Source organism: Pelodiscus sinensis, chromosome 32 (genome assembly GCF_052426305.1).
Source record: "Pelodiscus sinensis isolate ZL-2025 chromosome 32, ASM5242630v1, whole genome shotgun sequence".
Lineage (NCBI taxonomy): Eukaryota > Metazoa > Chordata > Testudines > Trionychidae > Pelodiscus > Pelodiscus sinensis.
The window spans coordinates 813,296-835,139 of NC_143083.1; the positions used below are offsets into that span (position 1 = coordinate 813,296).

The following is a 21,844-nucleotide window of genomic DNA, read 5'->3' on the forward strand; positions in this document are numbered from 1 at the left end:
GAGAGTCCCCTTATTAGAGATGGTTCTTGTATTTAACATTCTGAATGTCTCTTGGAAACAACTACAAAATGGACATTTCTTCGAGAGCTGGGTAATATGGTTTTGGTCAGCCTGGAACCAAGGAACCACGTGCTCTTAGATCTGTGATTCTTAACTGGTGGTCCATGGTAACTTTTTCGGTGGTACACAGGAACATTGTCCAAAGTCACACAGCATGAGCAGGCGCCGCCATTAGGCTGTTTTATGCTGTGTTCACAAGCACAAGGCGTGTCATCCATAGCGTCACCTAGGACGCAACCGCGTTGTGTTGCCAGTAACTTCTGTCTGAGGCTCTGAGTGGCAGTGTAGCTGCCGCAGTTGTGTTAAGCAGTTGCTGTGTCATTTGTCCTGTGCTTCATGTGCTGGAGGTGGTCCACGAAAATTTTTTTATTTGCCTGGTGGTCCCTGGACTGAAACGAGTTGAGAACCACTGTCTTAGACACTATTGACAAATTAAGGCAGAATTGGACTGAAACAAGTTTCTTGTAATGCTCAATTGCATAAAGATTTGAAAAGTGGCTTCCAGGCAGCATCGTAAGCAAGAGGTAGCATAGAGTCTGCATGGTAATACAGTTGATCGGATTCTATGAATATGTATTCCAGTAAGCTTGACTTTTAGGAGATGTTAAGTTTCTTTCCACTGATTGACATCTGCAAACTGCAAGCAAGAAGTTCAAGTGTCATTGATTGCTCATTGGCCTATTTTAAATCAGCCATTTTCCTGAAAATTTGGACACTCAGTAACATACATCAGATTGCCTGCTATGAGACATCATAGTATAGCTGCGCTGCTAGGAGCTGTCAGAACTCGCCTGTATCTATCCGTGAAAGGAGGGATTTAGAAAGCTCTTGACTAATGTGGCAGGACAGCTTTTGGTGTCAAGGAGATGTTCTCAGTACTGAGACTCATTTGGAGTTATTTTATATGAACAGTTACAATAAGGAAATGTAGCCATGTTTCTCACTACATCACATATTTAAACGTTTCCTTATTATGTCACTAATTATTTTTCTGCAAAAAATGTATCAAACAAGCCATAGCCAAAATGTAGCTCAGTTTTGGTATAACAGCCTGTGAGTCTTTGCAAATGCAGTCAAGTAAACATAACAATTTTGTTTACTCCACACGTGTCCAAAAGCATGGTGCTATAATCTTCAAGTAGTCTGGAGAATTAAATAAGTATTTGGGATATCTGCTGGTCACCCTGATAAAGGCTAGTAAACCACATAGCATGGGTCCAAACCTGTTAACTGCAAAAGTGTCTATAAATAAAACAAAGAATCTTAATGTTTAGCTGGTTAATGTTGGCCTTTGTTGTAAATGATCAAAGTTGAAGCTTCAAAAGTGAAGTCTCAGAGCTGTTCATATGGTGTTCATACAGCATCATAGTGAAAATCCTCTATTACAGTCAAGACTTTCAAGTACTGTAAACATCTGATACTCTGTTCTTAAATAGGTATAATGGAAAGAATTTACAATGCTAAACTTAAATGGAAAGAGAAATGAGTTTTATACTGGGGCTAATGTATTTTAATTGATGGTCTTAGCAACAGAGGTCAAGAAAATTCCTGGGTCAATTTAATTTTACTGTGCAATTACTCTTTCACTAATTGAACAGTTTGTAAATATGCACAACAATTTTACTCAACGTGTTGCTTCTCTATTTTTAGTTGAGTCACAAGTTTGCATTATTTCTATCACCTAGGTGTCATCAGAGCCTGTTCCTAGTGCTCAGCCGGGTGGTGGATTATTGTTACATTACTGTCAGGAGAATTCTCACAACCACAGTGACTGCTCTGAGGAATTCCGGCAGCAACTTCCATACAAAGAAGATAAATCTCAAATCTCCTTGGAATCTGATTCTGTAGAGTTCAATAATGCAATAAGTTACGTGAATAAGATCAAAACCCGTTTTCTTGACCATCCTGAAATCTACAGATCATTCTTAGAAATTCTTCACACTTACCAGGTACTTGCAAACAAGATAGCATGGGTCAGTATTATGACTATTAAATGAAATATGGAAGTTGAAAGCAGGCATATGCTTAGGGTCGTCAAATGCTGGACATCTTGTAATGTGGTTGTGGTACAGCTTTGGTTTGAAAAACAGCAGTGATGAGAGAAGACTAATTGAAGCCATACAGGGAGCATTTTTGTTTTAAGCAAAACGATTTTCTTTTATCATTGCTAATGTTCTATTTTAAATGCTTTATATCTAATTGGCTGCAGTGATTAGAGCTGCATGCCTATGGAAGGACAAGAGTTGGATAATTGACTGTTGAGCCCTTCTAGAATGCCCGACTAGGATACCCTACATCATAGATGGGGAACCTTTTTTGGTTTGGGGTCTGCTGACCCACAGAAAAATCAGTTGGGGGCCATACAAAAGGGAGAAGCAAAAAACCCCCAAACACCTCACTGACGTGGTCCCTGACTGAGAAGCAGAAAGACACTCCACGCATTCCCCTCACACGCCAGAACCTACAGCCCCCCCCCCCCCGTTAAGCTCTGAGATGGGGCCAGAACGGAAGAGTTCAGTGTGTGAGAGGAGTCTACTGGGAAATGGGCATGTGGTGTGGGATCTGGGAGGGAGGAAGGGAGGGCGGGAGTGGTTTGGGAATTGGTAGGTCTGGAAGGGTGGTAGGGTGCAGGAGTGGGCTGGGGTGGGCAAGCTGGGCAGGAGGTAGGATGCAGAAGCAGAATGGGAGTGGGGTGTGCAGGAGCAAGCTGAGGCTTGAGGGTGAAAGGTAGGGTGCAGGAGCAAGCTGGGGATGGGAGGGCTGGGTTGGAGGTAGGGTGCAGAAGTGAAGTGGGGGTAGGGGATCTGGGCAGGAGGAGGTGCAGGAGCAAAGTGGAGGTGGAGGTCTGGGTGGGGAGGAGTAAACACTGGGTGAAGGTGGGGGGGTTGCGCTGCAGGAGATGGCTGATGGTGGGGTTGTGGTCTCTGTGATGGGGGGGTTGCTTACCAGGTGCAGCTCCCCATTGATGCACATGGCTCCATGTCCCTCACTGTGCCCAGGCACCTTCCCCATGCTGCTCCTTTTGGCCATGACTATGACTATTTGGAACAGTGGGAGGAAAATCTCAAAACGCTGCCATTTCCCCAGCCACAGGGAAGGGGAAGCACCAGTGCGTGGAGCTGCTTCCTCCCTCTGTCAAGCAGAGTCCATGCGTCAGAACCAGCTCTGGCCTGCCATACTCCGGCCCCTGAGGCTCAAGGTTTCCCCAGCAGTGGGGAGCCGACAACTGGTGCTACAGCACTAAGGAGGGCCATGGTGTAAGACTGAAGCACCAAAGCTGGCTCCTCAGTGCTGGTGCAGGGAGAACTGAGCCTCGGAGACTGGATCCAGCCCCAGGCTGCATTTGACTCTTGAGGACAGTGAATTGTTTGTTCCAGTTTCCTTACTAACTGCAGTTCATTACTCTTAACAGTTTTTTAATGACTTTCTGTAAATTGGCAGAAAGAACAGCTGAGCACTAAAGGCCGACCATTTCGAGGCATGTCAGAGGAAGAAGTGTTTACTGAAGTAGCAAATCTCTTCAGGGGACAGGAGGATCTACTGTCTGAGTTTGGACAGTTTCTCCCTGAAGCTAAAAGGTCTTTGGTATGTGTTTGATAGCATGAGGCAAAAAGGCAGACACTGTACAGTCTACGCTGTGTTTGCATTTTAGTTGGATAATTGACATAATGCCTGAACAAATACCCTAAAAAATAAAATTCCTTGCCCTTGCAGGACTGGCATCTAGGCTCTGAGAGATAGCATTGTTTCAGATGAGGATGAGAGAAGGGTTGATTGGGTGGAACAACTGTGTGCCTTTCTCAGCAGTTGGACAAAGCACAGTAGAGAAAATGGGTGTCTCCTGAGAGGGAGCAGATAGTAAGCAGTAGTGTGTAAATTCTTAGAAGTTGCTCCTTTGTGAAGCTGTTGGAAACAGCTAAAAGACCTCTTCCAGAAAAAAGGTATGCTCTGAGCCTTTGAGTGCCAAGTGAAGACAAGCTACCTTCGGATGCCAAACAGGGCTTGCCTAAATTGGAGGGGATTATTTTGGTGGTGCACAAAGATCCATCTGATGGCAATATTATTTAGTGAACTGCCACTTTTTCCTGTGACTTTCTCTGACATCATTACATCCTCTGACTGCTCTTGCAGCATCTCCCTTATGTCTGGGAAAGTCCAATTAATGTTGTCCTCATTTCCTGCTCTTGGAATTTCTGCTCTGCTAAATTCTTAATACTAGCCATGTTAAAATGTGTTTATTTTTGTAAACATGTAACTGCTGAAATTTACAGGCAGGAGGAAGCTGGTGCTTATGGTGCTTTTAAGTTGGTTCCACACAAGCACCACCTACTGCCTGCCCTCCTTCCCCCCACCACTTGCTTATCGGGTAGTTGACTAGTCGCTTACATCCCTAGTTGGGCTTATATGTGATATGTAGCACCACTAAACAACTGCAAAATATTGTTATAGAAAAACAGATTCTGTTTGAACTGTGCTCTCACCAGTCTTCCCTCTAAGCACAGCTTCACAGGTGATTAATCAGTCCAGCCCAGTCAGTCAGCTCAGTGCAGGAGTCCTGAGCCTCTGACTGGGCAGGGCTGATTAATCACCTGTGAAGCTGTGTTGCCATGTAGATTAGAGGGAACACTGGCACTCATGATTTGTTATTTGTAGTTAGCCAACTCATTTAGTGAAATCCTGTGTCTGGTATTTTGTTCAGATACATGGGGTTCTTTTTCTATGGAACTAAGAAGGGCAAACTGAAAACATTCTTTAATTTAGTTCACAGGAAATGGGCCATGTGAAATGAACAGTGTCCAGAAAACTGATCATGAAAAAAATCTGGAACATAGTAAAAAGCGATCCAGACCACTTCTGCTGCGTCCAGTTCCAAGCCCAGCAAAGGTATCATATTTCAAATAGAAATGTGAACTATTTTCATACTTGGGTATTTCTGTATGAAATAATTGCTCTTAACTTTCAAATTCTACTAAATGCATGTCATAGGGCAGCCTCACCTAGGTGCCCTCTACTTCCAGGCCATAGTATGACTGGCCTGGATGTCTCGGTTTTCCCTTCACAATCTCCAGAAATTGTCAAGTATGCGTTGCCCTTTAATGGTTAATTACAGAAGTCCTCTATAAGTAAATCATAACAAAAGTCCCACTACCATAGTCCATACAGTACATTAAGTAGAGCCACAAAATCCTTCTGGATAGAAATTCCATGCTTGGCTGATAAAGAATTATATATTACTAACCACCTGACAAGAGTGGTAATGGTGATTTGTAAAGTGCCCAGGTTGTTTAGAGAGGCTTACAAAGGCAGAAGATACAATAATAATGGGCATTTCAACAGTCCTCATATTGACTGGGTATAAGTCACCTTGGAAGGAGATGCAGAAATAAATTTTTAGAGATATTAATGACTGTTCCTGGAGCAGTCAATCCTGGAATCCACAAGAGATGAGGGAAGTGTTGAGTTAATCCTACATGGAATGCAGGATGAGGTTCAAGAGGTGAATATAACTTGAGTCACACAGTAATAGTAACAATGATGTAATTAAATTTAACATCCTTGTAGGAGCTTAAAGCGTTAAAATAACCCACCACAGTAGCATTTAATTTCAAATAAGGGAAGTACACAGAAATGGAGAAACGAATTAAGTGGAAATTAAAAGGAACAGAGTAGTGGAATGCCTGCAAGCTGTATGGAAGTTACTTTAAAACACCATAGTAAAGGCTCCAACTAAATGCTCAGTTTTTAAAAAGGACTAAAAAAAATGCCACCATAGGCAAACTTAGTAAAAAGAGCAAAAAATTAGAGGCAAAATGGTATTCTTTAAAAAATGGAAGGAAAATCCCAGTGAGGCAAATAGAAGAGTCCAAAAACTCTTGAAAGTCAAAGGTAAAAGTATAATTAGGCAGATCACAAAATAATTTGAAGAGCAACTAGCAAAAGGCACAAAAAATGACAGCATATTTTAAAGTAAATCAGGAAATGTGCCAAACAATCAGTAGAGCCGCTGGACAACTAAAGTGCTAAAGGAGCACTCAAGGAAGACAAGGCCATTATGGAGAAATTAAGTTAATTATTTGTACTGGTATTCACTGCAGAGGATATGAGGGAGATTCCCACACCTAAGCCTTTCTTTTTAGGTGGCAAATCTTGAGGAACTATTCCTGACTGAGGTGTCAGTAGAGGACAGATTACTAGATTAAACAGTAATAAAACACCAGGACCAGATGGTATTCACCGAAGAGTTCTGAAGGAACTCAGATATGAAATTGCAGAACTGCTAACTGTGGTATGTACTCTATTGCTTAAATCAGCCTCTGTACCAGATGACTGGAGGGGAGCTCATGTTACTCAGATTTTTCAAAAACTCCAGAGATAGTCCTGGAAATTAAAGGCTCATAAGCCTCTAACTTCAGTTACCAGGCAGAGTGGTTGAAATGATAGTGAAGAAGAGAATTATTTCACATAGATAAAAACAATACATTGTGAGGAAGGGTCAACAAGGCTTTTGTAGAGGGAAATCATGCCCCGCCAATTTGCCAGAATTCTGTGAGGATGTCAACAAGCATATGGACAAGGGAGAGTCAGTTGTTATAATAGACTTTCAGAAAGCTGTTGATAAGGTCCCTCTCCAATGACTCTAAAGCATAGTAAACTTTCATGGGATCAGAGGGAAGGTCGTCGCATGGATTAGTAATTGGTTAAAAGATAGGAAACAGTGGGTCAGAATAAATGATAACTTTTCATAATGGAGGGCAGTAGATAGCAAGGTTGCCAAAGGATCTTTGCCAGGACCAGTGCATTTCAACATATTCATAAATGATCTGGAAAAAGGGGTGAACATCTGGCAAAGTTAGCAGATGGTACAAAACTACTCAAGATAGCTAAGTCCAAACCTGATTGCAAAGAGCTAAAGGGTATTGTCCAATCACTCATAAACCTGGGTGATTGGACAACAAAATGGCTGATGAAATTTAGTATACCAGGGGAAAAATAATCATAATTATACTTACAAAATGATGAGTTCTAGATTACCTTTACCACTCAAGAGGGGATTTTGACATCATTTGGATAGTTCTCTGAAAACATCACTCATGAAGTGGCAGTCAAGAGGCTAATATAATGCTAAGAAACATTAGGAGGAGGATGGATAATAAGACCAGAAATACTGTATTGCCACTACATAAATCTATGGATCTCCCATACTTTGAATGTTGGCTGCAGTTCTGGTTGTCCAGTCTTAAAAATATGTATTGGAATTGGAAAAGGTACAGAGAAGGGTAAAAAAATGGTTAAGGATCTAGAACAGCTTTCATATGAGGCTAGAATAAAAAGTCTGGAATTCTTCAATTTAGAAGAGAGACAACTAATCAGGGAATGGGATAGAGGTCTATAAAATCATGACTGATATGAAAGACATGAATAGGGAAGTGTTATTTACCCCTTCATGTAAAACTCATCAATGAAATTAATCGGTAACATTTTTAAAACGAAAAAAAGGAGTACTTCATGCAACACAGTCAACCTGTGGAACTCACTGCCAGGGATGTTGTGAAAGCCAGAAGTATGACTGAGTTCAAAAAAGATTTAGATCAAGTCATGGAGGATAGAGTCATCAATGGCTGTTAGCCAAGATGATCAGGAACACAGCCCCATGATAAGGGTGCATCTAAACATCTTACAGGCAGATGCTGGGATTGGACATGAGGGGATGGATCGCACAATAATAGCCCTGTTTGCTACTTCTGAAGCATCTGGCATTACAATGTTGGAAAACAGAATACTGAGCTAGATAGACCATTGGTTTGACTCAGCATGGCCATTCTTATGTTCTTATACTTAGAATTTCTCATCATGCAAACCATATCGTTATCAGTACAGTTCCAACATCTTTCACCTTGCCTCATTCCCTGTGTTCAGTTTTCTCTGACTTCAGCTCCCAAGCCCAAAGAACCAGCAGGAATTTTCCTCTCCTGCATTCAGTCTTCAGACCTCTCCAGACTTCTGTGCCCATCGCTCTCTGGTGCAGGAACATCACCAGACTCATTCCTCCATTAGCTTTCTGATCCTTTCACACTCTTATTAGGTAGAGGCTGCAGAGAGCTTCCTGCTTTTTGCACGTTTGCCCTTACACCACTTCAAGTCTGACTGCCAGGCAGCTCTCAGAAGCCTTCTGTCTGTCCTCCAGCATCCTCCCCCTCAATATGGCCCATGTGCACTCTTGTAAAACCCAATTAGGATGCAGTTGACAAGTCAGAGGGACACTGGCCTCTGAATGGTGTTTATAATAGGGTGCACAACCCCTTCCTGGGGCTTGCCCTCCTAAATAAGGCTTGGAAGGCTTCAGCCTAGTCAACACCTGTCCTTCATTCTTTTGTAGTTTCCCCACCACCAGTGTCTAGATACAAACCACAGTCAGGCATCAGGTTTAGCACCATCGCCCATCTGTTCCTCTTGACTGAAACTGAGGAAGAGAGGACTAATTAAGTGCTCTTTCACCAGCACCCTGCCACAGTGTTGAAGACATTTAACAAGGGGACTGGTGTTTGGACAAGTGCATTATCCCTTGATAAACATGAAGTTCTGTATAAATGCTAAGTATTAGGCAAATTAGGACTTGATGGACTGACTTGGGTCTCTCCTCTTGAATAAATTGGTATTTCCTGCAGGCTTATACCCAATCTTTACCTGTCCTGCATACCTGTTATGGTTTTGCTTGTGGTGGTTGATATAGACCTTCATGAAGGATGTGATGTGGCAAAGCTAGTTTGTGATTTTTGGGAATAAAGGCTCAGAGCAACGGTAGTTACTGTTCAGTAAAATGGAAATTGCTGGTATTTGAATCAGAATCACTCAAGTAAAATTATTTAACCTTTTCAACAGAAGAAAATGAAACTGCGAGGTACCAAAGATCTGTCAGTTGCCACGGTGGGAAAATATGGAACATTACAGGAGTTTTCTTTCTTCGATAAGGTTAGTGATCTGGTTTCCTCCTGTTGCATGGTCTTCTTGCTTTCTGTCCAATAGGTAGCAATTAACTGGTGTTCTATGACACTTTTTATTTTAGAGTTCATTAATTAAAAGTTTCCTACTTATTGAGGATGTGGGGAAAGAAAACTAACGAATAGAGAAGAGATAGAAGACCCTGAACACATACTAGTATCTTCTTGTGTGTGTTTTCCCTGTTAAGGATGGTCTAGATGTTACTTGGTCCTGCCATGAGTGCAGGGGGCTGGACTTGATTATCTCTCAAGGTTCCTTCCAGTTTTAGGATTCTATGATTTTTCAAACATTTGACTTCTCTCCTTCTCAACAATTGTGACCCTAGTAGTATAAATCCTGTTACAGGTTGGACCTCACTGGTCCGCCACCTTTGGGACCTGACTGGTCCCGAACAAGGGGATTTGCCAGACCAGGGGAGGTCCCTCCCCTCATGGTCCCGTGCTGCCATTTGGTTAGGGCACCAGCCTGTTCCCGCTGCTGCGCTAGCCACCCAGAGCTCTGTAGATGTCGCCAGCCCCACTTGCCATGGCCAGAGACCAGGCCACTGGCCCCACTTGCCATGGCCAGAGCTTCACAGACAGGGCAGAGCTCTACAGCTGCCTGGCTCCTTGGCTGGGGCCAGAGCTGCACAGTGAGGTCTGGGGACAGAGCTCCCTGGATGTCACTGGGGTTGGAGCTGGAGTTTTCTGGCCGCTGGAACCAGACTGGTACTGGCGCTGAAACTTCACAGGCACTGCTGGGTCCAGAACTCCCTGCTGTGCCACCCGTTCCCCTCTCCCCCGACACTGGGTTCCTGACTAAGTTGCTGGTGCCCTCTACAGTGCCCCTGCCCCGCCACCAGATCTCCCTGTTCCTGGGATCTATAGTACAGGAACATCCATGGTCTGTGCTGGACCACAAATGTTGCCCAACCAAGGAGTCCCAGTTAAGGGAGGTACTTTTGTGTGAACTTTGCTTCTGGGGTTCTTATGAGTGTATACGTTTATTGGCTCTGTGCAAAACGACTTAGACCTTGCATGATATCCTCATAAAAATAAAGCTAGTATACAGACAATATGACAGCTTTTATTTACCCTCCCTCCCCCCCCCCCCCCTTGCCAGGTGCGCAGGGTACTGAAGAGTCAGGAAGTGTATGAGAACTTCCTGCGCTGTATCGCACTCTTCAATCAGGAGCTAGTGTCAGGCTCAGAGCTTCTCCAGCTAGTCACCCCGTTTTTAGGGTAAGTGACCTTGTTTTTCAGTGACATGGATGGTGTAGCTTTTAAACATTTCCTATGTCACTTTTTCTCTTGTGTTTCCAGTCTGAAACTGCAACATTAAAACCTTATGAAGTTAATGGTTTCTTCTGGGTCAGCAATGCCAAAATTTTAGGAATCATTCAAATAGAGGAGAAATAAAATCTGACAACTTTTACTCCATAAAATCTTAGAACAGTGCTATAAAAAGGCAACTAACAGTAGTACAGTAGTATCTGGTGGAGGACCACTGAGCTGTTAGTCCTCCATGAGATGGGAGAGTGTCTTATGGCAATGAACAAAGACTCTAAGAGATTAAGGAGTGGAACAGATGAGATTCTGAGGGGAGTCCTCTCTAGGGATATGAATGGTTAACCAGTTACCTGGTAAGCATCACATGGGTCTGGGAGGGAGCCAGCAGTCCCCCCGCTGTGTGGGGCTGGCTGGCAGTCCTGCAGGCTGGGTTTGCCCAGCATCCCATTTAATCGATTAACCAGTTAAAGTTAATGTTTAACTGATTAAATGGAATTTACACCCCTATTCTGTAGCCCTCAACCAAGAGGATGGTTGATAAAGAGCCTGATTAAAGTGACTGATTAAAGCAGATAACATTATGGTGGAGGGAATTCTTAATTCTATGTGAGGAAAGTACTAGCTTTCAATGTAGTTTTTACCACAATCTATATGAAATATAAGAGATGGTGAAGAAAGAAAGTACTTTATGGACATTAAACAGACAGAATGTGATAATATGGCATGTGTATCTGTTCATATTTTAAGGAAATTCCCAGAACTCTTTGCACAGTTCAAATCCTTCCTTGGAGTGAAAGAGCTTTCATTTGCTTCTCCATTGAGTGATCGATCTGGGGATGGAATGAGTCGGGAAATCGATTATGCCTCCTGCAAACGCATAGGATCTAGTTACCGGGCTCTTCCAAAAACCTATCAGCAGCCAAAATGCAGCGGAAGAACAGCCATTTGCAAGGAGGTACTCTGAACTTCATATCACCAAATTCCTAGTCTACGATGGTAGCCTTTCCAAAAGCCATCTAGTCAGTATCCTCCACATACTGCTTTCTTACAATAATGTAGGTCTTCTCTGAAACATGAACATTGTCCTGATTTAACTTAAATCATTTTGTTTAAACTGGCGCAACTTTTATATGTAGACTCATATTGGTTTGAAATTGCTTGTATCCATTTAGATTGCACCTGTAAATGTGCCAGTCTGACCTAAATTGATATAAATCAGGTTTGCATGGCGATAAAAGTGCTGCGCACAAAGTTGTTTTGGTTTAACTAAATCAGTATGAAATCACATCTTTCACTAAACTGGTACAACTTTGTGCATGGACCCAGGCCTTGTCTTTCATGATAGGCAGAAGGGGCAGCAGGAATGGGGGAGAGAAGTTTTATTTCACAATATAAAATGAGTTTCTCAGCACCTGGCATGAACACAGACTTTGTAACATAGTCGGCCAGTGAATCACCAAAAGGCATATTTTGAGTCAAAACTTAACCAAAATAAAATTCTGTGTAAGCGGAATACAGTTCTAGTATGGGGTCACTCACAGTTAGCTGTGTTCAGTGATAGGCGAAGTGAACTGTGTAACTTTAGCATATGAGTTTGTCAAGCACTTGCTGCCCTTATTGCAAAGGAGCATTGTGAGTTGGAATATCCTGGCAGAAAGTGAGAGCTGAGTTCAATATGCTCCCAACTTCATTGGCACTGGCATTTTTGTCTCCACTACCTCCTATTGCTGACTATTACAGACAGCAAACAGCTGCAAAGGATACTTCAGAAATTGTTTGAAAAATGTCTGGGTTCAATTGTTCACATGCTCAATGTCTGAGAAATGGTCAACAGTGACATTTTAAAAATTCCAGCACAGATCATTGGCAAAAATATCTAGGTAGCAACCTGCTGATAATATGCTAATATGCACTGTTAATATGCTACTTTATGCATTTCACTTATAGAGGTCTTACCAGGCTCTCTGGATCAGGTCCTTTTTCCTAGCACACTGTAGGATATTATATTTGACTGTATTGTAGGTGTTAAATGATACCTGGGTCTCATTTCCATCTTGGTCTGAAGACTCTACATTTGTCAGCTCAAAGAAGACACCGTATGAAGAGCAATTGCATCGCTGTGAGGATGAACGGTTTGAGGTGTGTCTGTTGTTCTGTTTAAAACTTTGCAACTCGGTCCCCTGCTTATGTAACCAAGAACTGTGAAACAATTTATAGTTAAGGCTATGATTGTCACAGAATCAGTGACTTCCAGAGACCTCTGTGACATTTTCTGCCCTATGACTGGAGTTGTCAACAGGCAACCCACAGTTCCTAGCCACAGCTAGCAGCGGGCCTCCAGCAGCTCTTAACTGGTGGGAAGCAGGGAGGGACCCGCAAAACTCCCAGCTCCCATGGGTGGTGGGGGTACCCCAAAGCTCCTACCCACTACAAGTAGCAAATGGACTCCCACAGCCACCTGCCACTGTGAGTGCTAGACTCTTCTCCCTCTCCACTTTGTGTCAGATATTTTTAGTAAAAAAATCATAGACAAGTTACAGGCTTCCATGAATTTTTGTTTATTGTCCGCGATCTGATTTTTACTAAAAGTATCTGAGACAAAATCTGAGCCTTATTTATAGTCAATAGCTCTGCAAATCCATGGATATCCACTTTATAGCTGTGGATTATTTTTGTAAATCAGATACAGATTCAACTTTTCTATCTAAAGCCCTTGAAATTTATGGCTATCTACTTGATAACTGTGGATGAAGATAGCCACAGATCATTTTTGTGGCTCTGAGGTAGATACACACAATGTATTGAATCAGGGCTCTATTTATTAGAGTAAACTCTTCTTGCTGTGTGTCAGGGCTTTTTCCCACTCTAGTACTTTGAGTGCAGAAGATGGGGACCCGCAAAGAGCTCAAAAAAACCCCAAACAAACCTTTGCCTCTGTAGGCACTGGTTTCAAAAAATTTCACCCCCAGAATCACAATACACAGATTTTGGGGGATCGCTGCCACTATCAAGTGATTTTTATTCCTAAACATCAGGGGTGAACACTTGAACCCACTCTCCAGGTATACTCCAAGCTCTTTTGCCCTAAAAGAATGTAGAAAAAGGAAAGAGAAAAACAAGCTGCAGTCTCTAGTAGCTGATTTCCCAGTCTGAGGCAGACAGATCTCCTGTACCTTCCAGGACACAAGGATCAAATCATCTCCTTTTAAAAAGTGATTTTTATTACAAAACAAAAGATAAACTTGATAAAGCATACTTGGTTGCTTGGTGATAGAGCAACTAAGGAAAACAAATTAAAACACAGAAAAAAGTCTCTGGGCACGATGCTAGATGGTAAATGGGGAAAGGAGGCAAAGATTCACACAGAACAGTTCAAACCAAGCCACAAAATAAAGAAAAAAAATACCCTGAATGTGACTAGATTCACTTTTTCCCTTTACTTACTTCCAATCCTCTCTTTATTCAGTCCACTTCCATGTCCCGAATTCCTTGGAGGCATGGTAGTCCTGCCTGGGTTTAAAAGATTCTGTGTGTCTCTACTCCTGGTTTAACTCCCCCCGCCCCCACACACAGACACAGACACAGACACAAAGCAGGTAAGGACATGACAGAATCTTATACAGTTCAGATTTAATCCCTCTATCTCGATTGGTTCTTCCGGCCCCGGCCAACACTTTTGCTACCTGAGTTGAACCCCTTAGTCGCCGGGTGCTGGTCAGCATTCCTCCTGTCCGTTACCCTCTCTTTTCTCCTTTAATTGTGGGCTTGCTTTCCTGAGGCTATGTTTTTCCAAAATATCCCTCTCACTCCTTTTCCCCAGGAATGGTGATTACTTTGTGCTTCTCCAACCTGGGGGAAGATGTACAAACAGAATAATGCCACTGGGTGCATCAGGGGAGAGAAATGTTTGAAGAGCTTTATTTACCCCTCATTTTCATGCAGGTAGCTTGATGTCTATTGTGTCATAGAACCCTGCTTTGCCAAGGACCAATGAAATACAAAATAGGCTTGGGAAATCTGGATGCCAGTTCTACCACTGAGAGTACTGGCAAAGTGCTCCACCTAGTGAGAATCCTCACTGTGGCCCCTGACCCCCAGCCAGTGGACACTGACATACAAGTACGAATCTGAGCATAGGAAAAGAGAGCAGAGACCAGCTGCTGAACCCTTTCTTACATTTTATTGTTTGTGAATTCTAACAGTTGGATGTTGTCTTGGAAACCAATCTGGCCACAATACGCGTGTTGGAGAGTGTTCAAAAAAAGCTGTCTCGGATGTCTCAAGAGGATCAGGAGAAATTCCGATTGGATGATTGTTTGGGAGGAACGTCGGAAGTGATCCAGCGCAGAGCCATCTACCGTATCTATGGTGATAAAGCACCAGAAATTATTGAAAGTCTTAAGAAAAATCCGGTTACTGCAGTCCCTGTAGTTTTAAAAAGGTAACTCATCTATAATTTCTATGTAATTAGCCAATATAGTCTTCGAAAGCTTGTTTCTGAAGTTACTTATTTTCATTTCTTAGGACTCTAATGCAGAACAGTGGAGAGCAATTAATGTAATATCTTTAAAAAATCACTTCCGTTAAAGGTCACAAAGGTATTAACTGACTCTTAGCCCAATTTGAGAAGAATTTAAACGAAACAAATTATGACAATGTGCTGTTCTTGTATTAACAGTATGTATGTTTCAGTAGAAAATAAGACACTGTGAGCTTTGTGGTTGATGTGTAATATGGGGATAACTGTAACATAATTGTGGCTTCTCCCGCCATGGAAATTATTACATTTTTTACATTTATTTTATAAATAAACCAAGCTATTTCTTTGGTTCTTTGGGGTTTTACCATTTTTTGGTTTCAGTGTGGATTCCTTGTCAAATAGCTTTCTGTATTAATGTAGACCTCTAAAAATACATTTTAAAATTAAAGACTGTATCTGCAAAAACAAGGAATCTGTTGCATCTTAAAAATTAATGTATTTATTTGTGCATAGGCTTTCATGAGTAAAAAAACACATGCAACCGATGAAGTGTTTTTTACCTACAAAACTTATGTCCAAATAAATCCATCAGTCTTTAAGATGTCACAGAACTCCTCATTGTTTTGAAAATTAAACTTTTTTTTTCAAGTTTTCCCTTTGTAGGAGGCATTATTTAGCGAGTGTTCATAATTAATTGAAAAGCTAATTGGGTAAAAAGTTTCAGATGCTTTTGGTATGAACACATCTATGCTTTTTAATTTAGTCTAATAGTTTCTATAAGATATCATTTCTAGTGCATGACAATCAATTGTTTCACACCATTTCCAACATAGGCATGCGCAGGGGGTGTGCCCAGGCACACCCTTATGTCTCAAAAACAAATGTGGCTTTGCGTTTTGTTTTAATTGCATGATACGCTCTTAAGTTTAGTTGTTAATTTAAAAAAAATTAAGTTTAGTTAAGTTTTAGTTTCTTTTGTTTGTTTGAATAAAAATAATGTTCTTTATGATTGAGTATTCAATAAATTTTCGCCTTTTAAAAAAAAAATTCCCTGGGTGCACACCTTAATGAAGTGTGCTGCGCATGCCTATGATCCCCAACCTTGTAAATTCTTTGCGCTTGCACTTTATTGCTGTGTAATGGAGCCATGATAGGGACTCCCATCGGTATGGTTATGTTCATCCCAAGCTTACTGAGAAAAGCTCCTTTCTGCATTAAAACATCTCTTTCATCTCATTTAGAGGAAGCGAGGATTTTTTTTTGAAAATATGAGATTAATTGGACATGCCATTTCAAACGAGACTTTGAAATAGGAGGGGGAGAGGAAGATCTCTTTTTAAAAAAAAAGTCTATTTTTTGGTCCAATCATAACTGAAAAACAGATTCATGGTTTAATCCTCGCGGAGAACCAGCACATGAGTTAACCAAGTTGTATTCCAAATAAGGATGTTAAAATGTGGTTAATTGACTAGGTGATAGGCACTTCCACATTGCTCCTTTGAAATGTACAAGAGTCCCTGCTGGGGCTCTTGTACATGTCAAAGGAGGAATGTGGAACTCCGCATACAGCTGGAGGCCAGTGGGAAGTCCTGCTGCCTCAGGGCTGCACGCGGGTGCCTTCTTTGAAATTCACCAGAGTCCCCAGCAGGGGCTCTTGTGCATTTCAAAGCTATGGAGCCCGGGATCAGCAGGGGACTCTGAGTCCCCCACTGACTCTGGGCTCCATGGTACAGGATCTTCTGGATTCTGGGGAAATGCCGCTGGAGCCCGGGAGCTCCCCGTGGTATTTCCCAGGAACCCGGGGTCAGCTGGGAACTCTGGGCTGTAGGAGGAGTTCCGCATTCCTCCTTTGAAATGTACAAGTGCCTGTTGACTAGTCAACAAACTATCCGATAAGCAAATGATTATCAGATAGTTGATTAGTCTTTAACATCCTTAATTCCAAAGGTGTGGTGGTGCAACAGAGGATCTCTGCATGTGGTACAGCAGTGTTACACCCTATACCATTACATAACCAGTGCCATGTCATCTAAACTTGCATTTTTAACAGGAGGTTTTTCTTCCCATTTCTCTCCTAAAAGCCTCCACATGCTAGGTTTCAGCAACCTGTAGTGTTTTCCCTTTCAAATGATAATTAAAATTAAGCCATCAGCATGTATTTTAAAAAGAAGAAAAAAATCAGTCCTACCCTCCAGTTATTCTCTTCCTGGTGCCTGACCTCTTTTCTTTTCTCATCCCTAATTGCTAAGTCTCCTGCTCTGAATCTTGGCTTCTGGCAGCCAGCAGCTTGGGACAGCCACCATCTGTAGCATCTTTATGCACCACTTTCTAGACCCTGCCGTGTCTCAACTTTTTTAATGTCCATGAGGAAAATTTAGCTCTGCCCCTCATTTCTGAGCTAGTTCCACTTCCCAGCATTTCTAGCTGGTCAGATAGAATCTTTGTATGTAAGATGGAAATGGTTGGGTCCCAGGAGATCTCCACCTAAGAAAAGTGTACCGGGAAAAGGATGGTAGCGGTAGGGTAGGAGTGGGGAACCCAAGGCCTGGGGGTCGGATGTGGCCCCAGATTGCCTGTATCCGGCCCCCAATGCTCAGGGTTACCCCCCAGCATTGGGGAGCCTGTGTTGGTGCTCCAGCCCCACCACTATCCTCCCACAGGGCTGGAGCATTCAAAAGTCTACTAACCTGGGTCCTCTCAGGCTCTAGTGTATGAGGGGAATGTGAAGAATGTCTTTCCCCTTCTCAGTCAGGGGCTGCTTCAGTGAGGGATTATTTGGGGGGTGTGTGTGTGTGGGGGGGGGGGTGTTTAATTTGTTTGCGTCTCCCTTGTGTGTGGCCCCTGACTGATTTTTCTATGGGTCAGTGGACCCCAACCCCAAAAAGGTTCCCCACCCTGCCGTAAGGTGTTGACATTTCTACTGTGGATTGCTTGAGTTCCTGGCACTGAATATGTTTTTTCAACTGCAATATTGTATTTTCCCAGGCATAATATTTACCAGATTTCAAAGGGTCTATTCTGTATTGTGTAGGTTGAAAGCAAAAGAGGAGGAATGGCGGGAAGCCCAACAGGGTTTCAATAAGATCTGGCGGGAGCAGTATGAGAAGGCGTATTTAAAGTCACTGGACCATCAGGCCGTCAACTTCAAACAAAATGACACCAAAGCCCTGCGCTCCAAGAGCTTGCTGAATGAGATTGAGAGTGTCTATGATGAGGTATATATATTAGCGAACAATCAACTCTGTCTTTTAAAAATGTTGTGTTATGGTAATGCCCAGAATTTCAGATCAGTATTGGGTCCCCATTGTGATGAGCTCTGTACAAACACAGAGGAAGACATCATCCCTATCCCGAAGAGCTCATAATTTATAATGACAAGAGTGAGTGCGAAGAAGTCTTGAAAATTATTTATAATGTGTAGATAAGAATGTAAGAGAAATAGCATATGTAATAACATAAATATCTCCTTTCCTTGCCTGCCCTCCAGTCTAGCCATCAACACGTGGCTAATTCTTTGTGTGTGTTGTGGCAGGAATGGCTCTTGAGAATGGGTTGGAAGGATCTTACTTGTTCGTCTCTTGGTTGCAGCATCAGGAACAGCATTCGGAGGGGGGAAGTGCCACCGCAAATGAGCCTCACCTTATCTTCATCTATGAGGATAAACAGATTCTGGAAGATGCAGCTTCACTCATTAGCTACTATGTGAAACGACAGCCCACTATCCAGAAGGAAGATCAGGCAACTATCCGGCAAATAGTGCATCATTTCGTACCCGAGCTGTTTTTTTCTCAGCTCCCTGACCACAGTATTTCTGAAGAGTCAACTGATGAGGATAGAGAAAACCATCAGGGACAGAACCTGGACACTCCTGATCTACGAAAGAAACGTGTGCCTGGGCCTCCAAGCGCCTCTCTGGAGGAGAAGCCTGGCTTCTGTGATGCCACTGCTGCTGAGCTTCACAAAACTCTTGATGATGTTTACAGTCTGTTCTTTGCCAATAATAACTGGTATTTCTTCCTCCGTCTTCACCAGACTCTCTGTTCAAGGCTCTTAAAGATTTATCGTCAGGCTCAGAAGCAGCTTATAGAGTATCGGACTGAAAAGGAGAGAGAGAAACTCCTCTGTGAGGGAAAGAAAGAAAAGTCCAATGATCCAGCCATGGAACTGAGATTGAAACAACCAAGTAAGAATATTTTGTAGTTTGGAAACTATTTTTCTGTTAGCATTGTGAGTGCCTTATGCAGAGGACACTTGCATCTCAGTGATTGGGACCAGCTGGCACAAATATATGAGATACAGAAATCTTTCCAGTGTCTGAGAATTATAGATTCATAACTAATGTTACCTGCATCTATTGAACTGGGACAGTTAGGGGATAACTTACATGCCAAAGAACACCTCTTTGTTAATTTAGAGCTCTAAAAGTCCATTAGCTGCTATACAATATATGCCTTTCTATATAAGTATTTCTAGACCATGGGAAAATACAGTTATGAAGTGTCCTGGAGTATGTTGCTTAAATTTAAAATACATATGCATGCAGGAGAGTTGAGTCTGTCACTGGGGCAATGCCTATTTCAGACAATCACACTGTTCTCATGGGCTCTTATGGGTTCTGTCAGTGGCACCTGGAAAGATGTGGTTGGTGCAGCAGTTGAAGAGTTTTGCTTGTGTCTAAAAATATTCTGTGTGTCAAATGTCGTAGATCTAAGAAAGTTATCTCTTCTGTTCCCTGCCCCAGGGGCACATTCTGTCTCTTCTGTGCAGTAAGTGACTGCTGTTTTCTCCTGCCCAGGTGAGGTGGAGTTGGAGGAATACTACCCAGCATTTTTGGATATGGTGAGAAGTTTGCTGGATGGGAACATTGACCCCACACAGTACGAGGACACTTTGAGAGAGATGTTCACTATCCATGCCTACATTGGCTTCACCATGGACAAGCTGGTGCAGAATATTGTCCGCCAGGTAATCATCCCTCAGGTTGTTTCTACAGTGCAGTTTGTGGACACATCCTTGTCTATTGATAAACTGGTCTGTCAGTGTGTATGAGAGAGCTAGTAAAGATTAGAGTAAAGGTTGATCTTAGAGCAGGGTGGGCAGTCATTTTTGATGGGGGGGACACACCAAGATTTTGATAAGTGGTCAAGGGCCTCACTCTTTCACTATATTAATGGAGATGGTGTGTGGTCTCTGGTGGAGGTTGGGTGGAGAAGAGAGATTGGGATAAGGGATTGGGGTGCAAGAGGGTGTTTGGATGAAGGAGGAGGTTGTGACCTAGGGTAGGACTGGAGTGCAGAAGGAGGTGCAGAGTCCAGGAGGAGGCATGGGTACAGGAGAGTATTCTGACCCCAGCAGACTGGGGTGAAGGGCCTGGGAGGGTGTAGGGAGGCAGATGGTTAGAAGGAGGGAGGGACTGGGGTACTAGAGTCAGGCTTTGTCTGGGAGACATGTACCTGGATGGCTCCCAGCCAACATCCCAGCAGGCTCCTCAGCCAGGGTCCCTGCCTTCTATACCCCTGCACTGGCTGTGGAGCTCTGAACACTGTGAGCCTGGAGTGGCAGGAATACTTTGCACTCTGTCCTGCAAACAGGCATCTTGAGCTGTGAGATTGTGCTGAGAGCAGGGGCAGCACCCGAGGCACACAGCACACAGCATTCAGAGAGCTGCTCTTAGCAGTATGTGGGGATGGGACAGGCAGGGAGCCTGGCTGAAATCCTGCAGGCCGGATCTCGTGGCTCGGTGGATCGTATTTTGCCCACCCCGCCTTAGTGACACTTAGAATATATCTCTTGGCAAGACAGGCATTCAGCTCTCTGTTTCACACTCTCTTTCCCTAGCTTAAAAACCCCGAATATTGCAGTTTGAAATAATTGGCATTTGAAAATCTAGTCATGTAGACTTGCAGCTTCTGTAAGCCTCAGTATTCCCTCTTTGGCTAATATAGTACAGTCAGGATTACAGTGTGTCCTGCAAACATAAGAAGCCAAGATTTCTTCTGAGGTGTTTACTCAGTTGTTATTAGGTGATGGAAAAAAGGCAGAAGAAATAGTCAAAGGAAACAGCTTGCTAAAAACAGGAGAAAAAAGCAGTTTGTGAACTGAAATTCCTGTGGCCAGCCAACTTACAATTACATATGGCATAGATTTCTCTGTTGGTGATACTTGACTGTCCCTACCAGAGCCATTGGGAAGCTTTGATTAGGAGTTGAGTTAGAACAGTGTTTCTCAAAGAGGTCCATGGACCCTTGCTCAGAGACCTGCTACTGAGGCGCTCCAATTTGTTTGTTTACCAGCTCTGCAGCCATGGAGCCTCGCAGCTCCCCTGGGCTGCGGTTTGCCATTTGCAGCCAAGGGGAACTGTGGGAAGCGGCGTGACCTGGGCCACAGCTCCCCATGGCTCCCTTTGGCTACAAACGACAAACTATAGCCAATGCGAGCTGCGAGGCTCCATGGTTGTGGAGCCAATAAGTAAACAAACGGGAGTGGCCCGGTAGCAGCTTTCTCAGAGTGGGTGTGATGACCAGTTTGAGAAACACATAAGAGGGTTCACACTTACCATATTAACCAGCTCTCTGTTACCTGTTTAGTAATGAGATGTTTAAAGAAATGCTTTAAGACTTGACTGCCCTTTGCTCCTTCTGTTACATTCATTGCAAAATGGGGGGGGGAGGGGGGGGCAGAGGTAAGACTAAAAAGTTGCTAACCCCCTTTTTCTCTTGATAATAGCTTCACCATCTTGTGAGTGATGATATCTGCCTGAAGGTTGTGGAGCTCTACTTGAGTGAGAGAAAACATGGCGCTGCTGGAGGCAACCTGTCCTCCCGATGTGTCCGGGCAGCCAAGGAGACCAGCTATCAGTGGAAGGCTGAACGCTGCATGGCAGATGAGAATTGCTTCAAGGTGAGAGTTTGCTTAATGGGAATTACCTGACACCGAATGGAGTGGTGCAGGTGGCAGCAGGCTGATGCTCTCCAGATATCCTCACTCCTAAGAAATGAGCCGAATCCTGTTACTTAGTGCCAGGGGAGTTACATTT

At 43.1% G+C, this 21,844-nt stretch overlaps 1 protein-coding gene across 3 annotated transcripts in view; it reads left to right on the plus strand.

Annotated features, from left to right (window-relative positions):
- SIN3B (SIN3 transcription regulator family member B) overlaps nt 1-21,844 on the plus strand; it is a 36,503-nt gene that overhangs the window by 5,353 nt on the left and 9,306 nt on the right. For 2 of the 3 annotated variants that reach the window (XM_075903349.2, XM_075903351.2), the window contains exons 4-15: nt 1,746-2,009; nt 3,502-3,645; nt 4,822-4,944; nt 8,941-9,030; nt 10,162-10,280; nt 11,076-11,283; nt 12,351-12,467; nt 14,531-14,769; nt 17,840-18,023; nt 18,397-18,991; nt 19,604-19,773; nt 21,535-21,708. In XM_075903349.2, the coding sequence (XP_075759464.2) occupies nt 1,746-2,009; nt 3,502-3,645; nt 4,822-4,944; nt 8,941-9,030; nt 10,162-10,280; nt 11,076-11,283; nt 12,351-12,467; nt 14,531-14,769; nt 17,840-18,023; nt 18,397-18,991; nt 19,604-19,773; nt 21,535-21,708 (2,427 nt within the window). The remainder of the gene's footprint in view (nt 1-1,745; nt 2,010-3,501; nt 3,646-4,821; nt 4,945-8,940; nt 9,031-10,161; nt 10,281-11,075; nt 11,284-12,350; nt 12,468-14,530; nt 14,770-17,839; nt 18,024-18,396; nt 18,992-19,603; nt 19,774-21,534; nt 21,709-21,844) is intronic. The other variant, XM_075903350.2, reaches the window with a different exon arrangement.